The sequence below is a fragment of the Elephas maximus genome, chromosome 22 (assembly GCF_024166365.1).
Source record: "Elephas maximus indicus isolate mEleMax1 chromosome 22, mEleMax1 primary haplotype, whole genome shotgun sequence".
Taxonomy (NCBI): Eukaryota; Metazoa; Chordata; class Mammalia; order Proboscidea; family Elephantidae; genus Elephas; species Elephas maximus.
Genome location: NC_064840.1, coordinates 70806927 through 70829758, shown reverse-complemented (window position 1 = coordinate 70829758; position 22832 = coordinate 70806927). Strand labels below are relative to the sequence as shown.

Genomic DNA, 22832 nt, shown 5'->3' with positions numbered 1-22832 from the left:
ATTGTAGCCATCAGCAGTTCTAAGATGGATGCCACATTTCCAGAAGGAAACTTCTTTCCATTGACACCACGGTGGTTGATAACACACAAAAATTCCTGAGGACGTGTAGCATGCAAAAGTTTCTTTTTGTTGCTTCAAACCTGACTGCTAATGGAGACAAAGTGAACCACAATAAGGAATAAGGTGAATCTAAATGAATGTTGACAGTCACTGTTTACAACTGGACACACAAATTTATGTCTTACCCAGAGTTTCCTAGAAAATAGAGCCTGGAGCAAAAGCTTGGCAAATGCAATCCCAAGGAAGCAGGAATGAGGCCGCAGAAACAAGCGAGGCGGTGAAGGAAGCAGAGTAAACACAGCGCCGCTCCTTAAGAGGCTGGCCCAGCATCATAGTGAGTGCAGCTGATGGCCGTGTCCATGAGGTGTTTTCAGAGAGGCTGTATTGACTGCTTTCTGAGCAGTTCATCAGTGAGCGAAGACAGGTGGACTTCTCTGCTGGCTCCTGTCTTGCAGTGGTCAGAATTTTCCCCACAGGGCGTCAGTACCCCCACGCTTTCGGGCTGATGCCTCTGCAGCACGCACCACGAGGCACAAGGCCAGCCAGTGAGCAGGCGTGAGCCATCTGCGCCTCAGGAGTTGACTGGGCAGGCCCTGTGCCTTCTCCTGCCTCCACAGCACCAGAGAAGCCCTGGGAAAGGCAGCAGAAGGCAGGGCACAAGGACCTGTTAGGATGAGCTTTGTGTGACGTGATAGACCAAGAGTAGCTATGGCAGTGGGCCCGGCTGGCTGAGTGGACAGAGCCCAGTGACCCTGTAGTTCGTTCTACTATGAGGTGGAGATGGAGGTCAAAGAGCCTCTCCACTTATGTACTTCAAAACTCTTCCCTCTGGTTGCTGCTGGAGAATGCATTGATGCCAAGCCTGCATCCCAACCGTCATCAAAATGGCATCAAGCTAAAATAAAAAAGCCATTCCAAATAGGTGCATATACTGAATCCAGTACAATCTTTTATCAACTCAGAATATCTCTGATTAGTCATAACACAAAGCTCTTACTCCATCACTAAATACAAACTATTCGATTAATAACTATTGACATTTAACAACCTGACCAGTCTTACTGATTAGTTAGAATATGTTTATTTTTCATCTTAGGAGTTTAGCAAACTTTTTCTGTAAAGGACCAGATAGTAAATATTTTAGGCTTTGCGGGCCATTCGTTCCCTGTCACAACACCTCTACTCTGCTTTTGTAGCTTAAAAGCAACTATACGTGATATGTAAATGGATGTGTGGCTGTGTTCTAGTAAAATTTATTTACAAAAGCAGATGGTGGCCATGATTTGGCCCATAGGCCATAGTTTGCCAACACTTGGTCTTTGTAGTACTTTTTACTTTCTTCCCAGTGAACCTTTATTCCCCTCTCTGCCCCAATTCATGTTTCACCCAGGTGGTATCATTTCGAGCCATACATTTAAGCTGAGTTATTTTGTTTACCATCTGCTTTTCTTACTACTATTTAATCTCATTTTTACTTTTTCCTTATAATGAGTAAACCTGTCTTCATCTCAGGTGCTGCTTCCATCTGCTTATTTGTTTTCACTTTCCACCTATCCATCCATACAAGAACTGTTTTCTCTGGTATTTCCCTTTTTTCTCTAGGCAAAATCTTCTGCCAGATAATCTGTCTGTATTAATCCCATTCTTACTCATAAATTTGAAAATGAAATTTAAATTAGTTTGACTTGTGTTAAATTTTTTTTAATCAATAATTATTCTAAGATTTAAAGCTTCCTTTAAAGCATTGCTTTCCCTTTTTCTTTAGACAAATGCTTTTCTGTAGAGTGACACTTGGAAAATCCTTTCTGCAATTCAGCACCATGAAAATGGCTCATGCCCCTCCGGGACATCATTCAGTTATTGGTAGACCAAGTGTGAATGGCCTGGCTTATGCTGAATATGTCATCTATAGAGGAGAGCAGGTATGTTACTCACCCAATAAGCATAACCAAGTTATTAAACATGCCAGTAGAATACAGAGACCAGGTAAGAGTTTAAGAAACCATCTAATGCAATATGTACCACATAGTCTGCTTGCATTGGTCAATTCAAGTAAAAGTAAAGACATCAAAATGGCTCTTTGACATCTACTTTGTGCACAAAACCCATCAATCATCTGTCAGCCAAGTAGCACAATATGAGCAAGAGGGCAGCTGAGAAATAAAGGCCTGGGATCTCATGCTGTTCTAGAGGCCTGCTGCTCTAAATTAATACCTTGCAGTGTTTCATGACAACATGGCAGTGGGGAGCTAAGTGCAGCTGCCATTTATGGATCTTCTTCATAGATGTACTGGCCACAGGCTGGTGGCATGGGTTGAATCTCCACGGTTCTGATCATGGTATTTACATAAAACAGTAACTTTCTGAGTCATAAAGCTACAGTACATTTGATACTTCCAACTGCTTAAGACTTCAAAATAAAATTGTCAGCAAACTTTCTAAAGTTTTTAACTAAACCCCCAATCACCATAATACTGGTAAATCTTATCAATTTTTGATTAAAAAAATCAGTATGCCTAAACCAAATTGAATTTCAAATGAATACCATTACCATAGTGAAAGAAAAGGAAAAAAAAGAAGAAGAAGAAGAAAGAAAATAACTAAATCCAAGTACCTATGAAAACAATATTTGGGTGTGGAGTAAAGGGAAAATTTGCAAAAAAATCTCGAACTCTCTTTAGTAGATCTGGTGACTGAGATGGCATGAGTAAAGCAATGAAAGTCTTTTAGATGTATTTTTAATTGAACAAATGAGTAAATGTGTTGATGTCAGGGTTTGCAGTGTAGGAGGGACCTACAAACATAGAATGGGGGAAAGCTAAGAAAGAGCCCTGTAGGCATAGACTGAAATTAGAGGTGTTAGTATTAACTCATGATTTTTAATCTATGTATGTATAAATGTGTAAATGTGTGTATCTATATGAGTATACCTAGAGCCCAGATCTCGGTCTCTAATATTCTCTACTAAAGTAATCAGGGCTCTGTGGAGAAACAGCTAATTCCAGAGCTGGACAGAGTAGGTATAAGGTGAGCTGGAAACATCTTGTTAATGCCAGAAAGTAATGAAGTGCTAATAAAAAAATAATGAAGTAGGGATGTCACAAGGACATGGAAGCCACTTGAAGAGGGTCCCACTGTCCAAAACTGGGAGCATTTTGAACACAAAAGTAAGTACAGTAATGAATTTTAAACCATTAATAAAAATAGAAATTCATACATCTATATTAAAATGGGATGGGGGTAGTGGTTTAAAATTAGGAAAGGTGTGTGTCAGGATTGTATCCTTTCACCATACTTATTCAATCTGCATGCTGAGCAAATAATTCGAGAAGCTGGACTATATGAAGAAGAATGTGGCATCAGGGTTGGAGGAAGGCTCATTAACAAGCTTCAATATGCAGACAACACAACCTTGCTTACTGAAAGCAAAGAGGACTTGAAGCGCTTACTGATGAAGATCAAAGACCACAGCCTACAGTATAGATTACACCTCAACATAAAGAAAACAGAAATCCCCACAACTGAACCAATAAGCAATATCATGATGATAAATGGAGAAAAGATTGAAGTTGTCAAGGATTTCGTTTTGCTTGGATGCACAATCAACGCCCATGGAAGCAGCAGTCAAAAAATCAAACAACTTATTGCTTTGGGCAAAAATGCTACAAAAGACTTTAAAGTGTTAAAAAGCAAAGATGTCGCCTTGAGGACTAAGGTACACCTGACCCAAGCCATAGTGTCTTCAGTTGCTTCATATGCAAGCGAAAGCTGGACAATGAATAATGAAAACCAAAGAAGAATTGATGCCTTTGAATTATGGTGTTAGCAAAGAAAAATTGAATATAACATGGACTGCCAGAAAAACGAACAAATCTGTCTTGGAAGAAGAACAGCCAGAATGCTCCTTAGAACCGAGGATGATAAGACTTTGTCTCACTTACTTTGGACATGTTATCAGGAGGGATCAGTCCTTGGAGAAAGATATCATGCTTGGTAGAGTAGAGGGTCAGCGCAAAAGAGGAAGATGCTCAACGATATGGATTGACACAGTGGCTGCAATAATGGGCTCAAACATAGCAATAATTGCGACGATGGCACAGCACCAGGCAATATTTTATTCTGTTGTACATGAGGTCGCTATAAGTCAGAACCAACCCAACGGCACCCGAACAACAAGAAGGGCTTTTGCTTACGGTAGACTGCCAAGGGCAGATAGGTCAATGTGGAAGAAGCACCGGAGTTGGCAAATTATCATTTTGCAACCATTGTGGTAAAGATTAGATCTGGTGAGAATCATCAGTGGATGCTAACTCTGGGTCGGGGGACGTGGAGAGGGATTGATTACAAAGGAGTAGGAAAAAAAAAAAAAGCAGTAATTATATGTTGGAAAAAGTCCCTTGACCTTTGATTGAAATGAACATCACCAGTGAGGCACAGGTGGACACAGAGTGTGCCTCTAGATGTGATATTCTGAGAAAGCCATGATGTCACCTGTGCAGTATGCCTGACAAGAATGCCTAACCTCAGGCCAGTCAAATTGATGGGTATTCTATTAAAAAATGCGCGAGAACTATATTCTTGAAGAATGTCAAATGTTATAAAAGTCAAAGGTGGCAGAAACTTTCTAGATCAAATGAGGCTCAAGAGACATGACGAATAAATGAAGTTCCGCCCTTAACCTGGATCCAGTCCTGGAAAGTAAAGACATGACTATAAAAAAAAAAAAAATAGGTCAGCGAAGAAGAGGAAAACTTCCAACAAATGGACTGCCACAGTGGCTGCAGCAATGGGCTCAAAGGTAACGATTGTGATGATGATGTAGGACCGGGCAGTGTTTCATTCTGTTGTCACAGGGTCGCTATGAGTAGGAACTGACTCAATGGCACCTAACAACAACATAGGGCAGCCAACAAAATTGAAATATGATCGGTCAGTAGAGAAACCTATCAATGGAAGTTTAGGTTGATAATAGTACTGGGCCTCTGTAATAGAATATCCCCTTTCTTAGGGAATAAATACTAGAGTATTTAGAGATAAAGCATCATGATGATGTGTGTCACTTATTCTCATCTGGCTCAGGAAACCCGTGTGTGTGGATGTGTGTACATGTTATGTAGGGATGGGGGAAGAGTACAAATGATGGAACAAATGGGGTAGATAAAACCTTTATAGTAGGTGGATCATGGTAAAGGGAATACAGGTGTTTTGGGTGCCATTTTAATTTTTGCAATTGATTATATAAGTTCACTGTTGCTGCCAAATACAAAGCTTCAAAAAAATTAATATATCAAGTTTTTCTGTTTAAATCATAAACCCCAGATTTCCCGAGAAGATGCTTTCACTTTGACTCAGTAACTCCACTCCTAACAGTTTGTGTTTGATACAATCAGTGGTATTCACAAAAAGGCAACATGTATGTAAGGGTGCTCATCACTGTCTTGATTATCATCATACAGAACTTAAACAGCCTAGATACTGGGTTTTTTTTTTTTTTTTAATCTCATTGATGTTGAGAATATACACAGCAAAACATACACCAATTCAACAGTTTTTACATGCACAATTTAGTGACATTGATTAGATTCTTCGAGTTGTGCCACCATTCTCATCCTCCTTTTCTGAGTTTTTTCTCCCCCAGTAACATAAATTCACTGCCCTTTATCGTGCCTATCTAATCTTCCACGTTCCTGTTGTTAGTTTGATTCCATATAGACAGTTCTTAAAACAGCGTAATGCTCAAGGCAGACATTTTTTACTAGTTAAGCTAATCTGCTGTTTGGTTTTAAGAAGACTTCAGGGAATATTTTTCATTTAAATTTAAAAGATTATCTCAGGGCAATAGTTTCAGAGGTTCATCCAACCTTCATGGCTCCAGGAAGTCTGGAGTCCATGAGAATTTGAAATTATGGTCTGCATTTCCCCCCTTTTGATCCGGATTCTTGTACAGAATCTTTGATGAAAATGTTCAGTAATGGTAGCTGGGGTGCCATCCAGTTCTTCTGGTTTCATACAAAGGAGGCAGTTGTTCATGGAGGCAGTTAGCCACATATTACCTATCATACTTTCATTCTTGACTCTCCTTCTTCCTCTCTTGCTCCAGGCGAATAGAGACCAATCGTGCCTTGGGCGACCACTCGAAAGCTTTTAAGACCCCAGGCACTAGGCAACGAATTAGGAGGTAGAACAGAAGCAATTAACTGGGCTGTTCCATGAAACCATGACCCTAAACCTCCAAACTAAGAAACCAAATCTTTATAAGGTTTTTTGTTGTGCATAAGCAGCAGCCTCAGCAGCTATTCTTTTGTTGTTGTTGTTGTAAATATATCCATCACACAACTTTTGCCAGTTCACCTTTTTACAGGTGTATGACTTATTGACAATTATAATGATCAGTTGTGCAACGCTACCTTTAATCAGTGCAGTATTTCCATCACCATTAATTCCCGCTTTCTGCCTCCCTCCCATCCCTGATCACCACTAATAAACTTTGTTCTCTATACATTTGCCTTTTCTTGTCTTTTTATGTAAGTGAGGTCATACAGTATTTGTTCTTTTGTGACTAACTTATTTCACTCAGCAAAATGTCTTTCAGGCTCATCCATATTGTAGCACGTATCAAGACTTCTACTGGCTATGTAGTATTCCATTGTATGTATGTACCACATTTTGTTTATCCAGTCATCTGTTGATGGGCATTTAGGTTGTTTCCACTTTTTGGCTATCGTGAATAGTGCTGAAATGAACATTGGTGTGTAAGCCTCTTTCTGAAACTGCTATCAAGTCTTTTGGGTCTATACCTAGGAGAGCAGTTACTGGGTCACATGGTAGTTTTATTTTTAGTTTTTTTTTTTTTTTTTTTTTTTGAGGAACTGCCACACTGTTTTCTACAATGGCCGTATACCATTTTGCATTTCTACCAACAATGGATAGGTCTTCCAATGTCTCACATCCTCGCCAACATTTCTTTTTTTTTTTTAATTTTAGCCATGCTAGTGGAAGTGAAATGTTATCTCATTTTGGTACTACAGGCCAGTATCTCTTATGAATACAGATATAAAAGTCTTTACCAAATACTAGCAAACAGAATCTAATAGCATATTAAAGGAATCGTACACCATGACCGAGTAGGATTTATTCCAAGAATGCAGAGATGGTTCAACGTTAGAAAATCAATCATTGTAATAGTAATACACCATGTCAATAGAACAAAGGAAAGGAACCACATAATCATCTGAATGGATGCAGAAGAAGCATTTGATAAAATCCAACACCCTTTCTTGATGAAAACCCTGAAGAAGATTGGAATAGAAGGGAAATTCCTCAATGTGATTCAGGGCATATGTGAAAAGCCAACATTATACTAAATGAAGAAAGACTGAGAGCCTTCCCCTTGAAGTCGGAAACAAGACAAAGGTGCCTGCTCTCACCATTTCTATTCAGTATTGTATTAGAAGTCCTAGCCAGAGCAGTAAGACAAGAAAAAGAAATAAAGGGTATCCAGATTGGAAAAGAAGTAAAATTATCTCTTTTTTGCAGGTGATGTATGATCCTATATATAGAAAATCCCAAAGAGTCCACAAGAAGATTTCTGCAGCTAATAAAGGAATTTACCAAAACTGCAGGATACAAGGGCAACAAACAAAAATCAGTTGGGTTTCTATACGCCAGCAATGAGAAATCTGAAAGGGAAATCAGGGAAACAATTCCATTTGCATAGCATCTAAGAGAATAAAATGTTGTTGTTATTAGGTGACGTCAAGCCAGTTCCAACTCAGAGTGACCCTGTGTTCCACAGAACGAAACACTGCCCAGTCCTGCTCCATGCTCACAATCATTGTTATGCTTGAGCCCATTGTTGCAGCCACTGTATCAGTCCGTCTCGTTGAAGGTCTTCCTCTTTCCCGCTGACCCTGTGCTTTACCAAGCATGTTGTCCTTCTCCAGGGACTGATCCTTCTTGACAATATGTCCGAAATATGTAAGACTCAGTCTTGCCATCCTTGCTTCTAAGGAGCATTCTGGCTGTACTTCTTCCAAGACAGATTTGTTCATTCTTTTGGCAGCCCATGGTATATTCAACATCCTTCACCAACATCACAATTCAAAGGCGTCAATTCTTTGGTCTTCCTTATTCATTGTCCAGCTTTCACATGCATAAGATGCAATTGAAAATACCATGGCTTGGGTCAGACACACCTTAGTCTTCAAGGTGACATCTTTGCTTTTCAACACTTTAAAGAAGTCCTTTGCAGCAGATTTGCCCAATGTAATGCATCTTTTGATTTCTTGACTGCTGCTTCCATGGTTATTGATTGTGGATCCAAGTAAAATGAAAGTTCAGTCTTTTCCCTGTTTATCATGATGTTGCTTATTTCTCCAGAATACCTAGGAATAAATCTAACCAGGACATGAAGGACTTATACAACGAAAACTATAGAACACTGCTGGAAGAGATTAAAGAAGACTTAAATAAATGGAAAGGTGTTCCACGTTCATGCATTGGAAGACATGTCAGTACCACCCAAAGCGATCTAGAGATTCAACACAATTCTGATCAAAATTCTAACACTCTTCTTTACAGAAATGGAAAAACCAGTCTTCAACTTTATATAGAATAGCAAGAGGCCTCAAATAGCTAAAGCAGTGTTGAAAGGGAAGAACAAAGTAGCACTCACACTTCCTGATTTTAAAACGTTCTCTGGTGGCATAGTGGTTAAAAGTTATGGCTGCTAACCAAAAGGTCGGCAGTTCCAATTCACCAGGTGCTCCTTGGAAACTCTATGGGGCAGTTCTACTCTGTCCTGTAGGGATGCTATGAGTCGGAACCAACTTCACAGCAGTGGGTTTGGTTTTTTGGATACAGCCATATTAATCTAAACAGCCTGGTACTGGTGTAACGGTAGACATATAGACCAATGGAAGAGAATTGAGAGTCCAGAAATAAATCTGGGGTGGTCAACTGATTTTTGACAAGGGTGGTAAGTCCATTTGTTGGGGAAAAAAGAGTCTCTTCAATAAATGGTGCTGGGAAAATTGGATTTTCACATGCAGAAAAATGAAACAGGATCCATGCCTCACGCCATACACAAAAGCAAGTTCAGGATGGCTTAAGGACCTAAATGTGCAAACTAAAACCATAAGATTCTTAGAAGAAAAAGCAGGGCAGTGCTGTCAGGCCTAGCTTTTAACAATAAATTAACTAATATAATAACAAAAGCACAAAAAAAATAAATGGGACCTCATAAAAATTAAAAAATTTGTTCATCAAAGGACTTTACCAAAAAAGTGAAAAGACAAGTTACCGACAGGGAGAGCATCTTCAGAAACCATGTATCCGACAAGAGCCTAATAACCAAAAAATATATAAAACTTTGACAGCTTAACAACAAAAAGACAAATAACCCAGTCATAAAATGGGCAGAAGATTTCAGTTTTCTTTACCAAATACTTTTCAGTATTTTGTAAGTTAACTATAAACATTATTTCTTTCATATATACCAGTGGAAAGAAATAATAAAGGTTACTTAGAAAAAAATTATAGATTAATTTTTCTAAAATTTAATGGTCATTCAACCTTTTCCCAAATACTTGCTAACTTGTTCAGAGTCTGTTGATAAAATAATTTAAGAAAAATGATATGACATACATCTTATTTGGAAAAAAAAAAAAAAAAGTACCTTGAAAAATGAAATGCACTTAGTATTTATTTCGGGGCAGACAATTGTTTTTTCATACCCAGGTATACTTGTGCACATGGATGGTGGTAACAATTGTGTTGTTGTTGTGTGCCATCAAGTCAATTTTGATGCATAGCAACCCCATAGGACAGGGTAGAGCTGTCCTGTGGGGTTTCCTGGTGAAATCTTTATGGGAACAGGGAACAGATCATTGAGCCTTTCCTTCCCCAGAGCGGTTGGTGAGTTCAAACCACTGATCTTTTTGGTTAGCAGCTGAGCACTTAACCATTGTGATGCCAGGGTTCCTTTTAACATTTGTAACCAAAACAAAACCAAACCCGCTGCTGTCGAGTCAATTCTGACTCATAGAGACCCTGTAGGACAGAGTAGAACTGCCTCATAGAGTTTCCAAGGAGCACCTGGTGGATTCGAACTGCTAACCTCTTGGTTAGCAGCTGTAGCACTTAACTACTACACTACCAGGGTTTCCTCAACAATTGTAGTATCTACTAATTGAATAGTTTCCCATGAGCAGTTTTTCTTGATTTTTTGAAGTTTTCCTTTGCTAGCATTTATTTCATGATTTTTAGTTATACCCTAAATCGACCTTCACCCCTGGTGTTTAACACTTTAAAGAAAAAAAACACAAATGTTTTATTCAAAGGATCGATTTGAGAAGTATTATTTATTATTGCTGGAATTGTTTTCTTTACGATTAAAAAGATATGTTGAAAAATTAATGAAGCATGCTTAAAAAGAAAAATGGCTCTGATTTTAGCATATGATTGAACTTAAAATATCAGGAATATTTTTACATGTACCTTAAGCTTCGCATCAAATTCCATATGTAGGAGAGGCATTCTCTGGCCAGTTGGTGGGTACAGAGATTTCACCCTTTTTTACAGAAATAATGTGAACAATGCAGAATTATTTAGCGTGGAGAAGACTGTAGAATGATTTTCAGAATACAAGGTTATTCAATAGAGTATGACAGTGCCTTCTTCATCTCTGTAAAGAATAAACAGAGAGCATCTGAGATTAAACTTTAGCACTAGGGATGGAGGTTCAGAAGAGTTTCCTGGAGGCGAGTCATCAAAAGTGGCTGCTGAATCTTTTCTTACAGGGACTCAAAACAAAAAACCCACCAACTCTGCTTTGATAGCAAGGGTGGATTTAAAGTGACTTAATGGGAAAGAATGTTTTTTTTGTCCATACTGGGCCCTTCTAGGAAACCCTGGTGGCATAGTTAAGAGCTACTGCTAACCGTAAGGTTGGCAGTTCGAATCCACCAGGTGTTCCTTGGAAACTATGAGTTGGAATTGACTCAACAGCAACGGGTTTGGTTTTTGGGTTGGGGCCCTTCTAGTCCTGCAGTTTATACTTCTCTTGCCCTTAAGCCCTCTGGCCTTTGATGTGATTAATCAGTAGCAAACTATACACAAAACCAATTCAGTAGCCCAGTCAGTAGGAATCAGGAGCACGCAGACAGGGACCTTTTAGCAACTCGTGCTGTTCAAATCTGCCTGACTAAAATTTACAGATGTCAGGGATCACCTTAAATCTTGTGCTACCAAAATTCAAATGCTGGCATTACCAAAGACTCCTTTGCTTAAGCAACATTTCTGGAAGCAAAAAGAATGTATCAAAGTGTCATAAATATTAAACTGCTTTGGAACAGAAGGAAGTAAGAGTGGGCTTCCAGCTTACATTTGATACTAAGCGTGTGGCAGCTAAGCATATGCCAGTTATTTTTGAGTTCTTCTTTTTCTGTCTGGCTTATCTTCCAAAACAAGATAGGAGACCTCACACCTGAGTGCTTTGTACCTAGAGGATGCTCAACACATGTGTGTTAGTAATATATAATTTTCTTGACTATTGTCTTAGTTTCTTGGTGCTGCTGTAACAGATATACCACCAGTGGGTGGTTTTAAAGAATATAAATTAATTTTCTCACAGGTTAGGGGGCTAGACATAAAAACCACTGCCATCGAGTCAATCCCAACTCATAGCAACTAGAAATCCAAATTCAGAACACTGGTTCTAGGGGAAAGCTCTCTTCTGCCCACTCTGGGGAGATGCTTGCCGCAGCTTCTGTTCCTGGTATCCCTTGGTTCCTGATGACCTCCACTTAGTGTCTCTCTCTCCATCATTTGTGCTTGCTTCTCTTTGTGTCTGATCCGCTCATTTATATTGCAAAGGTCATTAGTTTGAGACACACCCTAGAGTGTCACGACCTCAATAACATAACAAAGAAAACCCTGTTCAGAGTGGGATTACATCCACAGGGATAGGGGCTAGGATTTCAACACATATTTTGAGGGGCACGATGCAACCCGTAACAGCAACGCTTAGCCATCTGGTTAACTAATCAGGATTTCCTTTGTTCCCCTACTGCCTGAGCTTTGCTACACTCTTTATACCCAGTTCTAGAATTAGCAGTCAGCGGCTGACCTATCCTGTTCTAGTAACTAAAAAATAAAATGCCAATTTAAAATTATTTCAAGAATTAAGTAAATAACGAAAGTTATAATAAAATAAAGCTACAAACTATTCAATCACTGAAGCTTCAGATTGGAAAGTCAGAGAGTTGGGAATTGTCGATTTTGCTTATTCCAACTAGATGTACTAAAGATAAAAAGCCATTGCCATTTTTAACTCAAACCAGAGTGAAATTTTGGAATAGCATATGATGAGTCATGATGGCTCCATACATGCATACAGATGGTTGTAATTTTTCAGAACACATTTACATTTTCTTTTATCCTTGCTGAGACCTGGTCAGGAGGGTCTAGTCTTTAATGAATGATAGTAATAATAACAGCGACAACGTTAATAGTAGGAACTAACACTGACTGGATTTTTATTATCCCAAACCTCTTCTAAGATCTTTGTATTGAATCCTCACTAAAATCCTGATGTTACTGTCCCCATCTATAGATAAGGACAGCTGAGGCACAGACAGATAACAGTTTCTGCCTTCTAAGATCAAAGGTGTAAAAATGTATAAAATAATGCAGCAAATCTATCACATGTTTATTTCTGCATTTTAGATATTAAACAGTCCAGTTTTTCTTATTCCTCATTCCTTTTATTGTCTCACTCTAGGTATTTGTAGGTCCAACAATTTGTAGGTCAGCATTGAAACAAGTTATTTTTGGGCCCCCAAAACATTTAGCTCACCAAGGAATACTGTTTTTTTCAGGCACAGATCACCCTAAAATGCTGAGTCTAATTTTCTAAGCTTTCAGAAATAGTTCAGGGCGTATTTAGCATAGGAATGGAAAAGATCAAAGTTTTATGATTATGTTTAGGGTTGAAGAATTCCTATGTAGTATACAAATCAAATTTATTTTGGGGGGATTGCCCCTCTCCATCCAGTTGCTGTCTTGGCAGTGGTTTCTGGTTCAGGTTCATGACACTTCTGTTCACGTTTCCTTTCCCTGCTTCCATCAACAAGTACTTTTTTTCCACTCTAGACACTGAGCCTTCTGTTTTAAGTACTGCTAAAAAGAAGAGGCAAAAGAGAAAGAATAATGTGCGTGGGGGTGGTGGAGGAGCCGTTATCTAAAGTGGAGCCATTATCTTTCCTGTAAAAGATGCCTTTAATTCGTGCACTAAGTAAGGGGAAAAGCAGGTAAACCGCACCCTCATCGCTAATTGTGTGGTAAGGATCAGCATGAATTCAGTCCCCAAGTGTGAATATCCATCCGGTCCTCACCTTCCCACTTGTCCATCCTCACGGCCGGCTGCCCAAGCAACACACACTCTCTGACCCTTGCTGCCCAGAGCTGGGTCAGAGCTCACACATTAGGGGGACACCTTCTTTCAGACTGCCACATAGGCAGACGCCAGCCCCTGCTGGCTCCCACTGCCCCTGTGGGTTCATTAATTCACTGGAACAACTCACAGAATTCATGGAGGATATAAAAATTAAAAAAAAATTTTTTTTTTTTAATTTTTTTTTATACCATACTTAAGGTTACAACTTTATTACAACCAAAAAGAATACAAGGAAAGAGACACAGAGTGAGGTCTGGGAGGGGTCACAGCTTGAAGTATACATGTCCCCAAAGAGGGAGTGCTACCTTCTCCCGTGCATGGTCACCAACCAAGAAGCTCCCCTAAGCCTTGGGGTCTGGGCTCTTAATTGGCCTTCCTAGTGGCCATAATTTACATCATGTCTTGTGAGGCTTAGTCAACATCGGGACTCCAGGTGATTTTTCTTGGACTGGTCGCCCCCTCCACCCCTACCCCGTTCATTAGCCTCAACTGTGGTTTGACCTGAACGAATCGAGAACAAAGACCACATTGCTTTCTGAAACAAGGTGATTTCATACCTTACAATTAGTTATTACTTTTTTTTATCTCTGAACTATGGCCTCTATGTTATTGGTGACTCAACACATCTCACCCTTATCCCTTCTAGATTAGTGACTAATATGAAATGAGTTCAGCTGAATTACACTTTCATTTACCATATGTTTACTGAGCACATGCTGAGCAACGGGATGCTGGGTGCTCACCTCACAGGTAAGGTGGAAAGATGTTATTGTTGCTGGCCTCATGGGGCCTACCTTCCTGTTGTAGCTCTAATGGTGAGTCAAGGCAGTGTGACATTAAAGAAAACTTAATGTACAGTATTCAGAGTAGAAATAATGTTTTAACCGTTCTCTAGATTATAGGACTTATACATGTTTATACACAAATAAGTGTGTGCACCTCCTTAGTGCTCAGGGATCTATAATGGGCTGGCCTCCACAGGCTCCTGAATATTGGTCAAAATTAACAGCCTCTGAGGCATCCACGTTAATTAAAGCTTTGATGCCGTACCAAGCAGCAGGGTGATTGGTTTTTTTTGCTGTCCTTTCCAGGCATACCCGGAGTATCTTATCACGTACCAGATCGTGAAGCCAGAAGCTCCTTCACAGACCGCAACAGCAGCAGAGCAGAAGACCTAGTGAATACCCACGGGTAAAGGCCAGATCAGACTTAAACCTGGGACTGGATTACAGTCAGTCGATTGCTTCCAACAAAAACTCAATAATCGCTCAATCCCTGACAGCCTAGAAATAAGCTGTTTGTCTTTTATAAAGCATTGCTATAGTGATGAATACAGTATGAGTAACTGATACGTACTCAACTGCTACTGTTCCCTTTGAGGAAATGTTTACAGGGGCGGCCTTCTGACGTGTCTCAGGCTCATTTTCACTGCAGTTGTCCATTTCTAAAACAGTATTGCTTTGATTGAGACTTGGAAATGGAAAAGGAAAACACAACCAGTACTGTTCCAAATGTTGAAAATTCACACACTACCTTTGTTTCACTTGTTGTGTATGGCGCATATACAACAATTACATACATATGATAGGCACATTTTTAATTTTTTTTCCAAGCATGCATCATTAGGTTTTGTTTTTTGTTTTGTGTTTTGCTTTTTTTGGTGACTTTGAAAATGAGCCAGAGCCTTCTTGAGGATATTTTGCACAAAGTCACTCTGACTAAAATCATTAGCAATGCAACCCAAGCTTCTGGCTTCTGACTAAGCAAGATTCCTTTTTTTTTTTTTTCTTTACTTTGATTTGCTTTATTTTATATGTGTACTTTTCGTAAACATAAATTGAGATGGGAAGGAAAAAAAAAATCAAGCTTTAGTTTCCTTTTATTAATTGGCCCATCCTACAGGGAAGGAGACCAGCATCAGCCTGATTCAGGAGTCCCTAAGGTCAGAGAAGTCAAAGCCGGGAAGGGCCACTTGCTCTTTCCAGTGCCAGGCTGCTTCAGAGGCGTTCAGGACAGCGCTGGGGATAGGGGAACGCACAGACAGTGCTGGGGATACAGGAAAGCACGGGCAGGGAAGCTGTTCAGTGCTGCTCTGCTAACATTCAGGCTTGAAACGACCAGCGAGGGCTGTAGAGGAGAAGCAACGCTAGGAGCTGAGGACCGCGGTGGTTCTGTCACAGCAGGAAAAGGAGCGAGGGAATCCGTCAGAGAGTAAGTACTGCCCTCTGCTTAACACGGGCCACCAGAACTGCCGCCCCCAAAATTAGATGCCTTATTTCCAACTCAGTGGAATGACTGTATTCCATTAGAGTCACAAAATATTACCTTATTGTTTCTTTAGTTTTTGAAAACTAGGAAGTAAATCATTTAGTGGATACATACACACAATTACGAGAACTTTTTTTTTTTTTTAACTGCCTATTTGGGGTTCAAGTGAGGTGCTTCAAATAGCTTCTGTAAGTCCCTACGTGAAAATTTTAAACCATTTTGTCAAACTTAATATATTTAGACAAGGAGAACAAAAATCGAAACCAAAGCCCTTTCAGTTTTTTGTTTTTAAGGAATGTGATGGAGAAATATCATACTGTTTTCTTTGTAAAATTACTACTTTATTTTGCTTATTTTAATCAACATTTGCCAAGTGCACATTGACACTCGTAAGAAATTACACACAATGGTTCTTAGACTTGCCCTTTTCACCTTAACTGAATATTGCGTTGAGTGCGTTAACTTATTACTTTGACATGCTATTCGTCTACTCAGCTTTGAAGCAAAAGTAACATAAAGGTGGTGGAAAACAGGAAAAACCATGTGACACAGACTTTCCATTTCAACTTAAAGCCAGAAACTAATTTGGTCTTTCGATGAAGGCTGATTAAACTGTGGCCTCATTTAATCTCCTCAAGAAAAATAAAATGGTTACACGCAAAAATTCTAGAAATAGGCTCCTAAAATATACAGTTGCTTTCTTTTTTGGCTTGAGTCCAACGCTAGAACGAGGCCTCCGGAACCAGTTTGCGTTTTGTAGCTGAATCTTGTACGGGTCCTCATGTGCAGTCAAGAATTAGCCTCAATTATTGCTTCTATGGACATTTCAGAGACCCAAGCTGGGTTTGTGTCTGGGCTGCTTGTTTAAGAGCTCATGAATTCCACACGAAGCCTCAAAGTTTGATATTCATTCATTAACAGGATTTTTTTCCCAACTTTTTTTCTTTTTCACCATGTGTAACAAAGGGTTGAAGGACTTGCCATCTTCATAGTTTCAGTAGCTGTGAAAGTGTGTATTACTTGCCTCCCCACTAGGATGTAGTTTAAAATGGTAAACACAGCTGTGATTTTTAGTTAAGTAAAAGGGTTAATACGGGGTAGATATTGAAAGCTTTATAGCTTCAATAAAAAGATAAGCCGCTACCCAATTGTGGTTGTACATCATTTCCATTGTACTAACTAGATTAATGGATGTGCCAGTTTTAAACTTGGGCCTTACACTTGAGAAGCTATAACTGTGGTTCCGTATTCAAACTGCCAGTCGTTACGTATTCGATGTTCTGTGTGCCAAGTAAAGGTACTGTGTAAGGAATATGTTTGCACTGGTCCTTTTCTTGTAATGATTCAAGTATATGCTAGTTCCTGGGAGATACACATATGTTATTCATCTGCTAAAGAGATCCGGTTAACTGATATATCAGAGGAGCCAAATACATTTTTTCAGAACTTGACCCAGAGTTATCAGGATTGCACTTAAAAGTTAGCAAAAGTTGATTACATTTGGAGTTTTCATCTATAGCGTGTGAAGAACCTTTGGAATGTAAAACCGTGGCAGTGAAATAGCCTAAAATCCATTTAATTCCTTCCATATGCACTATATAGGACTAAAGAGTTAAAAGACATATCCAAAATAGCCTCCCCTGAGACGGCCCCTCTGTTTACTAAATTGTATGGAAGAGAGAACCTGGACGTCTCTACCAGCTTTACCCGCGTTCTAAAATCAAAGGGCTTCTAGACCTGGTGGTTCCAGTATACCAGGCTTTGGCCAACTGGATACTTGGCTCAGGCATAAATTAAGTGCTCTGGACTGGGCACTTCCTCCTTCCCTTTTCTCCAGATTACTAGTCTGGGAATATAATTAGCTCCAGCAGTTACCTTTGGCCCAGCTCATCTTCCTCATCTTTTCATCCTGGGTCTTGCACAAAAGGAGAGTGCTCACCTCTCTGTGTTCATGTCACAATCACAGAAATGGGTATTAGGCATCGTGTGCTCAGTTCAGAAGATTCTGTCACTTTGTTAATAAATGATAGCATGAAGCCCAGAATTTTAATTCTATGCAAAATAATAGCAGTACAACCAGGATTTTTATTTATAATTTCCTTCTTAGAGTTTGGAATTTATAGCTTTTGAAGCAACATAAGTAGAATAAAGAATATTAGGATGTTTTCCTGAGATAGCATCCTTGTGCTCCTTTGAGCTCAGTGTTAGTGGCTGGACTTATTTCCCTTTGCTCCCAAAATAGCAAAACGTGGTGAAATGTACAGAGAAATGCCTGAATATAACAACTGAAGTAATGTAGATTAATATTCTATTGGTGTAGCCATTATACAAAAAGAATACAGTCTTTGATTTAAGCTGGAAGACGGCATTAGAATGTAGTAAGTTGTCTAGGATTTTCTCTATTTCAGTATATCTTCCAGTTGCACAAAGGGTTATTGGGCATTGCTCACCCTCCCGCTTTAAACATGTGACTATCTGGATTCCTATAAATGGCCTTTCAAAAAAGAAATGGTGTGTATTTGTAGGCACCTTTCCTGCAGCATGTCCACATCCCATTTCTGTGATACCCACGATAAACAGTCTTCTGACTGTGTTTTCTGTTGGATTAACTAATGATCACTCATTCAGGGAACACTCAAAACTGTCATAAGATGGAGTTTAATATGTCCGAGATTAAAGACTGAAGTTAACTTTGTCTGATGTCAAATCAGTGGCAGAGAAATGAGAAGAAAATAATTGTCAAAGTGATATTGAGCTTCGGTTGGACATATTTAGCATTTGAAAAGGAAATGCATTCAAAAAATACCACCCCAAACGGAGGCTGTCTTTAGTCATCTTGTGCATTCTGAAATGAATAGACTATTAAATTTTTCTTAAGGAAGCCTTAACTGCGGCAGAAACTTTTTAACCTTTTGTATTGTAATAAGTTCAAAAAAATTCCATTTCTTAGTGTATGACAGGCCTCCGTGAGTCAGACAAGTCTCCGTGTGTCTCATCCCCGTGAAGCTTTTTTGATGAGGGCAGCTTTCACAAGCAATGCTCCCTTATATGCAGCAGAGCGAATATTATAAATCCAGCCCAGTCTTCCCGCCTCTGAGAATCTTCATCTACCAGACCTTCTGGGGTGGAGAAATGCTAGAAAGATTTCAAAACCTAAGTTGTTTATGTGGGGATACAGCAAAACTCAAAAGTGAAGCCGTGTAGAATCTGGGTGGTACATAAGCTGTTGTTTTCAGTCGTTTTAAAATATAAACTGTGGTGATCCTAAAGTGAAAATCAATAGAAAGCTAACAATGTCAGATACTCTGCAAGACCAAATACGGTCATGGTGCCACCAGTTTTCTCCATCCACCAGAGAGTTCTGCCCCTTTGATATAACACTCACCTTGCTGAGGTCTTTATATTTTTGCCTCTTTATTTTTCCACATTTTGTTTTCTGCTTTACACTTCCACGTGCCCACACCCGCCTACCACCCATCTTTTCAAACATTTCCCTCATGCCCAAGAATTCAGATTGTTGTCTTGTTTTTGCCATCCACCTGCCCATTCAGCCAGCCCTAAGAGCTCCTTGTTGATTCAGAGGGTTTGTAATAAACAAACTCGGTTAAACCTGACCTCCTCTCCCCACAGTTCAAGACAAAAAGATAAAAAACACATCTCTGTTGGTAATAAAGTTTATATTGTATTTTGGAAAAAAAAAAAAAAACGCATCTGAAGAGCAGCAGTAAAAATTAGAAAGGGACAGAAATCTTTGCGGTTAATAGCCTGGACCTAGAAGATGACCTTGACTGTATAACCATTGTATTCATTATGCAGAATATTTAAACTCTTCATGTGCATACCATACCTGCTTCTGCTCCCCCTGTTTGAAGCTCATCCTGTCTTCGCGGTAGTCATCTTTGTCTTTGATACCTTTAGTCAAAATTATGTGCTGATAAAAAGCTACAAACTAAAAAGGTACTTTTATCAATAAGGTTTCTCAAAAATATTGACAAAACCAGCTTTGAGGAAACCTAGAAACCATTTCCTGGCAACAGCTTTTGGAGTAGTTGTTGTATTTTCTCATTGTGGTGTTGGTCTGTGTAAGTAACCAATGTTGTTGTGACTCTTTGGTTCATTATTGGTGTTTTTATTTTTAGTCTCTGTGTGATCCACCCGTGGCAGGGGCTTCCAACCCCTTCTTTCTTTTTTGCACTTGTCTGTTTGTGGGATTGTCAGATAAAATACAGGCTGTCCAGTTAAATTTGAGTTTCAGATAAGCAACAAATAGTTTTTTTAGCGTTTAAGTATGTTCCATGCAATATTTGGCATATACTCACACTAAAATAATTACTTACTGATCTGAAACTCAAGTGTAACCAGGCATCCTGTTTTTTTGCTTTGTTTTATTTTGTTTTTCTAAACCTGGAACCCTATCCATATGGTCATGGCAGATCCCTTACAGCATGTAAGTTCTTGTAGCCTTCATATCTCTCACGGGGAATGGCAGATGTTTCTTCTCTCCCTCACCCTCTCCTTATTTCTAGAAGGAGGGCATCAAGGAACTTAGCCGACCTGTGTGGCAGGTTTCTATTTAAGACATTTCTGTGCTGGTATTTAACCTGTAATCGTGCTTTGGCTAAATGTCTAACCTACAGTACTTGTATTGTTTAATATTCAATAAAGAACATTTTTAAAGTACACTCATTTTGTGTGATTAACAGTTAACTCTTAAATGCTTCCATTTTGCCCTGTTTGTTCATTGCAGCCTGACCAACCTTAACATGACTGACCTGAAACCAGCCAAATAAAAGTAGCTGCTGTCCGTCTCCATCTTCCTGGGGAGATCTTTTTGAAGTGCTTTCTTCTTCCCTCAAAATTCACACTGAAGTTACTGAAGTATTCTCAATAGTAATAGAAGCAATAGGTTACTTTTGGAAGTAGATCTTAAAACGAAGGGGCACGGGCTTTGGGGTCAGACTCACACCAGTTCCAAGGGCGGCTAGGAGGCCCCACACGACTTAATTGTCCACAGACTCACTCTCTCCACTTGTCTCGCCGGGGGATGGGGGGGCGGGGAGACAGTACCTCCTCCTGTGATGGTGGATGTCATGCCCAGCCCAGAACCTGGCACACACAGAACTAAGGGAATTTTTCCTTCTCTTCTCCTCTCTCCATGCCTAGTGACCCACTGGAGCCCTGGCGGTGCAATGGTTAACAGCTGCAGCTGCTAACCAAAAGTCGGCAGTTCAAATCATCCCCAGCCGCTCCTTGGAAATCCCTTGGGGCAGCTCTACTCCATCCTGTAGGGTAGCTATGAGTCAGAATCAACTCAGTGGCGTTGGGTGTTTGGGAATGATCCATTAGGTAGTAAAATGGAAGCTAGAATTTTATCTGTAACTTTTTTTTCAGAGTCCTGGTGGTACAGTGGTTAAAGTGCTCAGCTGCTATCTGAAAGGCCGGTGGTTCAAACCCACCAGCTGCTCCAGGAGAAAGACGTGGCAGTCTGCTTCTGTAAAGATAATAGCCTCGGAAACCCTGTGGGGTGGTTCTGCTCTGCTGTAGGGGCACTATGAGTTGGAATCGACTCGACGGGCAGTAGGTTTGTTTTTTTTTTCGTTTGGTTATAAGAGTCACAAAAACCAAAACCCAAGCCATAGCTGTGGAGTCGACTCCGACTCATAGCGACCCTACAGGACAGAGTAGACCTGCCCCATAGCGTTTCCAAGGATTTGAACTGCCGACCTTTAGTTAGCAGGCAAATGCTTAACCACTGCACCCCAGGGCTCCATCAGAGTCACAAGGAGATATAAATTAGGTACCGGAAGCATTCTAATAACCCTGAGAATAATAGCTACCGTTGAGCCCACACCATGAACCAGGCACTTTATATACCAAGCAGTCAACCAACCCGTTGTTATCCAGTCGATTCCGACTCATAGTGACCCTATAGGACAGAGTAGAACTGCCCCATAGAGTTTCCAAGGAGTGCCTAGTAGATTCAAACTGCCGACCTTTTGGTTAGCTGCCTAGCTTTTAACCACTATGCCACCAGGGTTTCTCCTTTACTATACATCAGCATTAATAATTCCAACAGCCCTACAAAACAGGTATTTTAATTTCCATTTTGCACATAAAGAAAAGCTGAGGCATTGATGAGATCATTTTTATATCCCAGACTTCTTTCTACTGTAAGACTATGGTACCAACTGATACGCACCAAACCCTGAATGTATATGGACTTTTAGTGTCTGAGCAGGAATGAAAACACAGAGTTGGCCCTACTATGTGATTTTACATCATCAGTGTCTCACGAGAAGATCAGATTTTAAATGACATCAGTCTCAGGTGCCCCTTTGGTTATCACTTTGTTAGGAAGTAGAAATTATCGGAGTTGTACACAAAAAGCAAAGGGAAGATAAAATAGTAACAACTTAGAATTTTAGCAACTTGGTTTGGTTAACGATCTTTTACAGAAATATTCCAAGGGCCTATTTTTATAGCTTGAACCCAAATGCAAGGACCTAGAGAGAAAAGAATATGGGGGCTTGGAAAAGGGAGGGGGTGGCTATAATCGCTTGCTTGATGGGATTTATTTTCTGCAGAAATTACTCACTGGAAAACAGTTTTATTCAGAGGGAAGGGTGGGTATTTGTTGGGCAACAAATTTTGAGAAACTGTTTTTGAAAACCCTTAGTCTGTGTTGCAGAAGAAAGGCCTAGCAATCCACTTCCAAAAAATCAGACATCGAACACGCTATGGAGCACAGTTCTACCCTGACACGCATAGGGTCACCACGAATCAGTCAACTCGACGGCAACTGGTAAGTCTACACTGAGTGCCTTGGCGGTTGTGCCCCAGCGTCTCGGGTTTGAGGGAGCACACCCTATTCATAGCACTTGTTAACCTTTATCACCTGGCACAGCTCACTTTTCCTCATTATTTTATCATCACAAGAAAGTACAATCAGCTGCCAAGCTAAAGGAGCACCTGGCACTGTGTTGGAAATAAAATAGGTCATCTGCTCCTATTAAGTTGGGACCTAGCTGCCTGGCTTTATGGTTGACAT

At 39.9% G+C, this 22832-nt stretch overlaps 1 protein-coding gene across 2 annotated transcripts in view; it reads left to right on the top strand.

Annotated features, from left to right (window-relative positions):
• The window catches only part of TNKS (tankyrase), a 208540-nt gene extending 186186 nt beyond the window's left edge, over positions 1 to 22354 (top strand). The window contains exons 26-27 of one of the 2 annotated variants that reach the window (XM_049866889.1): positions 1826 to 1982; positions 14608 to 22354. In XM_049866889.1, coding sequence (XP_049722846.1) covers positions 1826 to 1982; positions 14608 to 14694 — 244 coding nt within the window. In that variant the 3' untranslated portion in view covers positions 14695 to 22354. Of the gene's footprint in view, positions 1 to 1825; positions 12578 to 14607 lie in introns of those variants that run through there. The other variant, XM_049866888.1, reaches the window with a different exon arrangement.
• Positions 22355 to 22832: the final 478 nt, after the last annotated feature.